The sequence below is a fragment of the Schistosoma mansoni genome, chromosome 3, assembly GCF_000237925.1.
Source record: "Schistosoma mansoni strain Puerto Rico chromosome 3, complete genome".
Classification (NCBI taxonomy): Eukaryota; Metazoa; Platyhelminthes; class Trematoda; order Strigeidida; family Schistosomatidae; genus Schistosoma; species Schistosoma mansoni.
Genome location: NC_031497.1, coordinates 16,701,122 through 16,711,085, shown reverse-complemented (window position 1 = coordinate 16,711,085; position 9,964 = coordinate 16,701,122). Strand labels below are relative to the sequence as shown.

At 35.0% G+C, this 9,964-nt stretch overlaps 1 protein-coding gene across 1 annotated transcript; it reads right to left on the bottom strand.

The window, feature by feature from the left end:
- Nucleotides 1-1,556: 1,556 nt before the first annotated feature.
- Nucleotides 1,557-9,596, bottom strand: Smp_210700 (putative xp-G/rad2 DNA repair endonuclease family member; the record flags this gene model as incomplete). The annotated part of the gene is made up of 6 exons (XM_018799426.1): nt 1,557-1,919; nt 3,015-3,101; nt 4,052-4,141; nt 5,276-5,351; nt 6,933-7,049; nt 9,448-9,596. The coding sequence occupies 6 exons, from the start codon at nt 9,594-9,596 to the stop codon at nt 1,557-1,559; spliced, it is 882 nt and encodes a 293-aa protein (XP_018651216.1).
- Nucleotides 9,597-9,964: the final 368 nt, after the last annotated feature.

Genomic DNA, 9,964 nt, shown 5'->3' with positions numbered 1-9,964 from the left:
TTATAATTAAAACAGAATGAAAACAAGATACACGAGTGTATATCGGAAGCTGAAATTTATAGTTTTAGGAATCAAATGTTGACGCAATGAAGAGAGAAAAAAGAGGATTACGCACAGACATATTTTGAGTTAGTTCATTCAGTAAATCGGTAGTTCAAATGGTCAACTATCAGCATTAAATAACTCTCATTAACAGATTTGTTGTTTATGGGATTGGTAGTATTTTAACTTTGAACACAAATAATAATAAAACTTAGTTTCTGAAAGACATCAACGAAAAACATCTACGACTACTTAGATGGCGGTCTAGGCGGCTTTAGATTACATGGCTAAGGTCCGTGTGATCAGTATAACTGGTAGTTAGAGACTTTGAATGACATGGTTCAAAATCGTTTCAAACGGTGAAGGTGAATACACTTTTCGTCACTCTTCAGATTCTAGGTTTCTAAATTCTTTACGAAAACCCTTTTATTTCACTAATTCATATTTTCTTCAGTCGTATTTTCCATTCCTGATCATTTCTACTACCACTAATATCGTTACTACCTTTGTGACTATGAAACTCGCCCTAACAATTTCATCTCAATATACTAATGGGGTATGGGAGCTTGAACCGATGTACAGATGCGTCGGGTTCGACGTTACGTTCGACTGGCTTAGCTGTCTATTACAGCTCTCCTTAGGAACATGAATTTTTCAGTCCAAAACAGTAAATACAAACTTAATGAAACCCTAATTTCCCAGAACTCATTTGAAACTTGTTGGGGATGTTAGATCCACAGAACTCACTTGGTAAATACCTTATTTTTGTAATCCTATTTCGAAAATTTGAATCTCTTGTTTTTGCATCAAAAGCGCTCATTTATACCCTCATTTCGTATTTCCCACTTGGGAGGATCTTAAACGCTATTGGTCCGTTGTATCTTTTAGTATGCTATTTTATAACGCCTACCAAGGACATTTTTATGCTGTATATATACGCTTGAGTAGTGTATGTTGCTATTGTTCGTGCTTCTGGCTGATTTTGGAATATATTTTCCTCTTCCAAACTTGGACTTCTCTCTCTAGTTAGCGGGCCTGGGACGCTTCAAAATAACAAGCCTATCTGTCACTGTGTCACAGAGTCTTCGTTCCGTTCTCAGACTATGTGAATTCTTAATCTCTTCAAACATAGTGAAACTTTGATCATTCATTTGTTGTTGGGACCGTCCTATATTAATCAGGTTGTGAATCTTTATCGAAGACCTTTTCGACGTACGATAAGTCACTGCCTACCCCCAAAGTAAGAACTAGCGGTATTGGAAAAGGAAACCAAAAATATAAGTAGAATAAAAAAGATGAGATAGGATTTATATTAAAGTTCGAGTCGGAGATAAAGGGTGAATGTATTCGCGCCAATTGTCAACGATGTTGAGACGTGACACTTTAGGTCTTCTAACATAGATTAAGATTATTTCAACAACTTCAACCAAGAAGTCTGTGCATTTTGATGCGACTCAGACTAAAAACTAATGCCTTTACGGCCTGATAAACAATGACATAATTAGTCAGATTCCTTATTTCCAGTAACTTACTTCTTCGTACGGACAATTCTTTAATTCTACGCCAACACGCAGCCACATTTTTATAACACTTGGACATACACGAAGACCAAATGGATTGAGATTGAAATCTTCGCAATTTTGTGGACAAGTACTTGTTAACCAAGACAAAAATTTAATGAGGAAATGCTCATCCACATGCAGGCTTGGAGATTTTAAGGATGAAATCAAACGTAAAGCTCCAACTGGACCTAAACGAGAGACACCACTTGCCCAATAATCGCAACCCAACAAAATACCAAGTAGAACTAAGTCACATTTTGTCAAATTCAGTACGTCGAGTATACGATGCATGTGAAAAACACAAACACTGGAGTCCTGAAAAAGAGAAATGAGAGCGTGATGACATTTAGAATAATATCCATAAAATAAAACAGTGTATTTTCAGTAACTACTTAAGGGTTGGCTTATCGCACTATTTGTAAAATTGACCGGTACTGATTGACTGTTCTAATTTCGGTATACAAAGCATGGTCGAGCTTTTGTTAAAAATGAATTTACAGCTCATTTCATCAAAGCCACTTATTTTTAAGAAATGTCAATTGAAACTGGAAAATTCGTAAAAAAAAATTAGTAGACTCAATAGCTCTAGACTCAAAATGAAACTTAGACTAACAAAGGGAAAAAAATACTTTAACTTTCTGAACAGACTAATAAGTATGGTGAAAAAGCATTATCATCGAGAGTATGAGATAAGAACATAATTAATGAGAATAAAAATCCAAACTTTATTGAAGATTACAAATCTTGTGATAAAAAGCAAGTATTGGTATAATATTCACACTAATTGATCAATGGTAAGCAACTAATATCTTACTCTGGAGTTCTTAGCATTGATCAAATTCGATTGATAGGAAAGTTGGCGAAATAATCATTAATTTAAACAATTCTAATTCTATGTAGTTTGTATTTGTTACTCGGTAGTTGAAGATAGGCTGTAAGTAGTCATAACGATATCTACTGCGTCACCCAACGTGGTGGTTAGGAACAGTGCTACTGAGTTACTTCAGCCAAAACTAACCTAATTCAGCAATCTCATTTTAAGAGTGGTCGACTGAACACAGAAGAGAAAGTTGAATAGGGTAAGAATGGTTACCATTCAAAGGAAAATAAACCAGTTCTTCAAATGTTCAGTTATGACTTGAATAGCTCCGTCTACAGTGCTGATTGACGAGGACTTGGATCAGTTTCATTCAGGCTCTGAAAACTCTTTGTTAATGAATACCTGAGCGAAACTTAGACCTAAAGCCCCTCATTGATTATCTGCAGCCAACTGAAATAACTTCATAAAAAGGTCTTGGTTTATTCACTTACAGATAAGATTAAAAGAGAAACAAAAAATGACTTTTGAATAAACTAGCCGTCAAGAAGGAATAAAAGTTGGACAAAATACACATGGTTTTCATGACATACCCGACTATCCATTGAGAAATGACGATAAACTGTCTCAGCACCATACAGAAAAGCGTCACCGTCATTTGTAATACAAGCGTCCACTAGCTGAAGGAATAAATGAGAAAAAACTCTTTACTTTTAGCTGGAATAGTCTTGTTCATTAAAAATATCTAAAAATAACCAAGGAATAATTAATAAAAATCAGTTATCAGAAAACGTCTATGGATTTGGTGAGAATTCGGATCGAGACAATATGTCTAAACCCATGGCATGCTGGTTGGAAAACAAATATTCAAACTACTGTGATATAATTATACTCATTTAAAGCCTATATGATTAGTGTAAACTGAGAAATGAGGTAACTGCTATGACATGAAGAATAATGGGAAAGTTGAAATTCTCAGAGTTATTTTTCGGATTATTATCCATATTTTTACCATATAACTGATAGATAACTTTACTGTTGCAGTTCTATGTCCCCTCATTGTAAGCTACCGGTGGACCTATTGACTGTTGTTATAAGTTTCACTGTTCTCTGATTATTGCTAACTAATTGCGTACTGTTTGCTCCCCCCTCTACCACATGGTATGACTATACTTAAAGTGTGATTATTTATTTGGTGCCGTATGTGGTCAGGGATCGTCAGTATATTATCATATGAGTTTTGAGTCATGATTGAATTGGGCAAAATGAAAAACTAATCTGTTTTCTACTATCGTCTCCTGACTGGCTGCCGGGTTGATTGGGGCTCCAAGACCAATAAGTGTTAAGGTGTTGATTGTTATTTGCTGGTCAGTGTATCAGTTCGTGAAATAGATTACCGGTTCGACTGGCAAATACTATTCAAAATCTCTAGTTATAGCAAATGAGCAATTTCACAAAACATAACAGTAAAGTATAGCATAAGATTAGTATCTGAAGCAATAGAAAACAACAGTTACAAATGTAGTACTTCTATAATACCATGTAGCGATATATCTAGTTATGATAACCACAAACCAAAGAACTAATTTTCTATTAATGGGGAAACAGTGAGTCCTTCTTTAAAACTTACTTTATTTGAATTAAGGAATGCACACATAGCTTCCGCTTCTCCAGGACTCTGGACCCATGGAATGCCAAATGAATTAAGTAGTTGAATGCACTAAAAGACACAACAAAGAAATGTTAAATTGAACAGTCATTGAGGCCTCAATGTCGTTTATAACGTCTACTTTAATGCAATAACAAAACACCTCCATAACAGTGACTATTATTGTGGAAAAGTAGTCATTTTTTTTTGTGCTACATCCCCCATTCCTGTTATATTGGTTAATAAAGAAAATCTAAAGTAGGGTGATTCTGAGGAACGCAAATAGACTGTAGACGAAAATGTGCTTCAACGTTTAGTATATAACAGATAGTGACTACTTATTAGTCTATCTCATATCATAATAGGAGCTACGTACTTGTGTTTCACGATATTTAAGTCAGTCCAAGTTGGAAACTAGAAAAGGTTCAACTAACTACTTTAAACGTTTTTTGCCCCCAAATGCCCTGGTACGGCCGAGAGTGGGGAGAGTCCGCTCTCCCTCTCCAAATGCTCTCACATGACCAGCGAATATATAGCCTCTGCCAGGGAAGTCCTACTCACTGCCTTCTCGTGGCATTACTGTTGTTTACGAAATTGAGAGGACGAAAAGCGAATGTCCGGCGCTTTAACCGGGTTAGTGAATATGGAGCATTCAGCTAGGGGAGTAGGAAAACCCTGATTCCAAACCAATGGTGCACATGGGCTCCAGTATCCTGAGGGAACAAATGGCGTACGAATCAATCGTTGATCACCGGCTACCATGGGACTGCATCTCCTCATGATGCTCCACTGCCTTGTGGATCAGATCTTTCGGTCAAAGGCTCCGGATGTGGGCCCCTAAGAAAACCACCTGCTTCAGTTCGGGCACCTGGGCAGTATCACAGCCCTCAAGCAAATCGAATGAGATTTGTATGGCGCATATGTATCTGGTGCTTTTTTGTACCAATATTTATGTGTTTAAATAAATAAATAATTGAACGTTTTAGATTTTCTTCGGTCTCGGATACCAGTGTTCTGACAAACAAATAAGAAAGCAGAGTTTAGATGCTGTGACTTAATTATTTTAGTTATATTTCAGTAAATTCACCAATTAATCCATTTCACTTCATGATACAACTGTTAGTACAGTGGCTTTGAAAATAAAATTACTATGCCCTTGGGTAATCGAATTATCTTGGAACCTTAAAATCCTCATTTACTACTTACTTCTTGAGATACTTTTGAGAACCGTATTCTATTAAGATTTGGCTTCGTACATTTCTGAGTTGTGATCTTCCCTGTCCTAGGAAAAGAGAATAGAACGAAAATGACGGCAATCGACACATTTTGAAGAAAACAGACATCAAGACTACTACGGTGATATAACAGAACTCAAAGTATCTAGAAACACTATGCCCATAGGAATTGGGAAGAAGTCGGAATGACCGTTAGCAGGATAGAGCCATGATTAAAGTATGCTTCAGACAAAATGGCGTTGGCGTACACTGATTAGTCTACTTGCAACCAATCAGATCTAATGAATGGGGTGAGAAGACTTTAAAATTCCTTTATATAAGGTTTTTATGTACATCGATATTTTTATATTACATTTACCTAACTTTTTGTCTGCTTTGGAATATATTGACGTCTCTGTCCAAGTCGTGCTTTGATGCTGGAACAAGTAAAGTGAAGTGTTCAAGAATGCTAGGTCAAATAAAACTTAACAACAACGGAAACTGTTTTAATAAACAGCTGTCTCTTTTATTAAGTTTGTAACTCAAGAAGTTGTAAAATCATATCGTTGAATAATTTATAAAAAGAATTTCAGTCATTCTAGTGGCTGTTAATCATCAGTCCTATAACTGGATATCGATTTCAACAAATCAATGGTTAATTTTAGTGGGGAAGGAATATGATAAGAAATATACACAAAATACAAGATGTAATATATCTTGAAAATGACAATGCTAACTGAATAGAAGTGGAAGAAATTAATTCTAATTAAACATCTTATCCTTGAATAAAAAATGAAAACGAAAATGAACATTAAATATTTTCTTAAACTGAGCTATTTTATTTAGTTTCCAATCATAAATTTCTTAATTCAATTTTAAAAGTAAAAGATTTAAATTGTTAAGTTTTCCGTTTGAGAACGGAATATGACAATTGAAATGTGAAAACGAACGCTTTCAGGTAAATCGAAATGTAGAAACAGTGTAGAAAGTCACGTCTTGGATCCTATTGTCAACCAAAATCTATATACGGTGATATAGTATAAAACTTTAAAAAAAACGAAACAAGCCCAGTGGGCATATGAAGCTTTAAATCTGATTATTAACTCTAGTCATCATTGGACACACAGGAATTTACCTATTAGGGAGTGTTAAGCGTCTGAAAAATTTCACCTATTAGTAATAACTCTAGTTTGATCCGTCGACTAACACTCTACATCTGGAACAACAATCACTGTAAGAAACGTTTCACCAATAATGACAAATTTTGAATATATTCATTTTTGATTATCTATCCTTAATGACTGCAACTCAGTCAAACAGATGTGGGACGCCTGTTATAATTCCCTTCCAAGTGTTAGTTAACCACGTTAGTGGAATCAAATATAGTAAATCTTTGCAAACACAAAAAGTCATTTGATATCTGCGTCGTAATGTCACCAACCATCAGCCTGTCTCGTTTAACTAATTCACTTTCTCACCTTATACAAGATATTTATTTCAAGTTCAACCTAGCTACCTGAAACAGTGAAAACATACTGCTACTCATAAAACTTAGGGATGAAAGGACACGTACTGGAGATATATTCTCTTTCTAAAGCATCAACACTAAATCTAGTTTTATTAACAGCTTCCCAAGAAAAACAACTCACCATTTTTGTTGTCTCTGTTTCATAACGTCTGATTTAAGTGACGGAGCGACACCATCCAAAACTGCGATAGGTAGGGTATTTTGACGTAACAGACCCACTAACCGGAAAAACAAATTCCTGATTGTGGAAAACAAAAGTGGATTATTATACTGAAAAAAATAAAGAATCTGGAATCAGGTTTTCAAACTATTAACTAAATGTTAATTTCGTTTATGTCCGACTATAAGAGGATTGATTTATTATACACTATCACCATACAAGTCATACCTATTAGGTGTCCTGATAAGGACTTAATGTCAAACAAAAACTTATGCCCAGAGAAACATTGAGATAAAACTAATCATTTTGAAAAGTAGTAATTTGACTTAACCATAACAGCTTTCTGCTGGATAAAATGAAGTCCTGACAAAATAGCTAAAAGTATGATAATCAAAACAAAAAGGACTTTTGTATCACTACGCACAGCAGTTGGATTATAAAGATATTTTAGACGAATGTCGGTAAATTTACCGTCAAGTTTATGTGGCGGAGGGTAGCCAGAAAAAAGTTTAATATTTCGCAACATTAGTCAATAGATGTTCACAAGTAACATAAAGATGTTTTAGAGATATTTCTGAAAACCAGTAGAAAAACACGACTTTTAAGTGGCAAGCAAATAATCTGAGCAAGCTTGTGACATTTAATGTCTAAGATATGAATGGAAATTGGGAATCTTTGGTAAGATATTACTTTTAGGCTTCAAACAGCCCTCAGTTTAACCTGATTGTAAATATTTAAAGCACATGCTGGGAATTCATTTACTACCACCTCATTTAGAAGCCGGTCACGTGAACAATCCAATCTTAAGCACAATCTATTCCAGGATACAACTCATGAAGTATCTTTCTAGTGTTTACAGTACAGTATAAACTTATTGAGCATTGCTGACTAGCCGCGCTGTTCAGTAGAATTTCTCATCTCACTTAAAGGGCAACTGAAAAAGCTTCTGGTTATCAATCAAAGATACTATTAAGGAATTTGATGTTTACCAGTTCAGTCTGCATGTTGAAAGAAATATGGACTATTAGCAGTATTCATGTAACTATACATTTTAGATAATTTGATATCTGAATGTTCAAAAAGCTGTCCACCAAACCTACTCCAAAGGGTTTGAGCAGCTTCATGGGACCTAAGTGAAGTGCCGTGTGACAGTGAGTTGTAATTGGCGACTGAGCGAAGAAAACAGGCTTTAGTATGTACAAACTATTACTGCATAGTTTTTTGTCATATGTGAAAGGTCAATTTATATTTGGGACTCATAATGTAAACGGACTCCAACTGCTTTGTTAAATAAAAGATTATCTGGCTGATAATCTGATTTTATGTTTTCGGTCACGAAAAATGTGACTTCAGACTGTATATGGTGCATGAGTCGATTATCTAGTCTAATGACCATAGTATTATTGTATTCCAGTATCATATGGCGAATAGAAAATTCTTTTGCTGTTATATTACAAAGATATCTGAACCTATTTTGGAAAATTGGACTGACATTTTTTCCATGTCCGCTAGAAATTAACTTCTTGAGAACAGCAAAATTTTAGCAGAAACATCCTTTTGAGCCAATTTGACTTTAAATAGTATTTTTCATGACTGACTAAGAGCAACTGCTTATTTCTGAAGACTATAGGTTACAAAGGTTAATGGATTTATGTGATCAAAACGTTTAAACGAAATAAGCCAAATGACATCTAGTGGAAATCTTGTGGGAAGTTAAAAATCGAAGGGATATGTTTTTGATAATTTATTGGTAAGATACGTAAGAATCAGGAACGTCCCGCCAAGTAAGAAAAAGAAATGAGGCCCTTTAAGACTATCCTACATTGAAGACCTCAATTACATCACTGAAGGTATATGTGTTAAGATTAGAATAGGACCTTTAGTCGCAACCTTTTAGTTATCACAAACCTTCATTTGACAAATTTTGTCTTAATTGCGTGTATTGTTAACATACAATTGTGTTACATCCAAAAATGCAGTTTCTAACTTGTATATCGCTTGAGAATAAACCGTTGAGTAATTATCCCAAATTAAGTTTCTCCCGAATGTTCTTTACCGAGCAAGATTTATATGCCAATTTGCATTGATAAATAGTTGAACAGGAGTTGTCATATAGGTTATCGAACAATAGAAAACTTAGTTGTGCCATATTTTACGGCCTTCCACGTACAGCAAGCAATTGAAGGAAGGCAGAATTAATTAAACTGGCATTTTAAATGCATTTTTAATCACCTAACTGGAGTTTAGAAGTTGTTAAAAGCTATGTTTGATTTTGTTGATCACTCAACTACTGTCTTTTGTTATTCCTTCAGTACTATGTAATTACTATCGCTGACAAATATCAACCAATGAAATGGAACACAACTACAACGTATCCTGCCATGTAGTTAAATTTGTATCGACGATAAATAAATGTAGGGTAAACGTAATTTTAATAGATATGCGGGACCATACAGAAATTCACATGAAATCGTACCTTAAATGTAGTGCAGGTAAAGGTGTAATTGATTTATCTCCACAAATCCATATACTGAGATCAACAGCAACAGAATCGCAACCAATTTTGGATAAGGGGCGGTATTCTTGGACGGAAGAGAGTATGCCCCACAATCCATGGACTCCCATTCTGAAACTAGAAATAAAATCGTTCGAACCCTCTAGCCCTTCCTTTGTTTTTCAAAACTCAAAAGACCTTTGTATGTTATAACATGAGAGGAAGATATGGCATACCTAGTTGAGAAAATGAAATTAAACGCTAACCAAGATAAAAGCTGAGCAAAAATGATAGCTTGGTATATTCCTAATCAAAACGAAAGATCCGATACAAGTTGTGTTACTACCCCAACTACTAAGGCACCGGCGGTAATAAATATAGCATGATTCACCATATTACCAGGGTTTTACGTTTCGGATCGAAAAGGTACAATAACTCCAAAGTACATCACTGATATGTTTACTAAAACGACGAATACTCAGGAACTAATATAACTCGT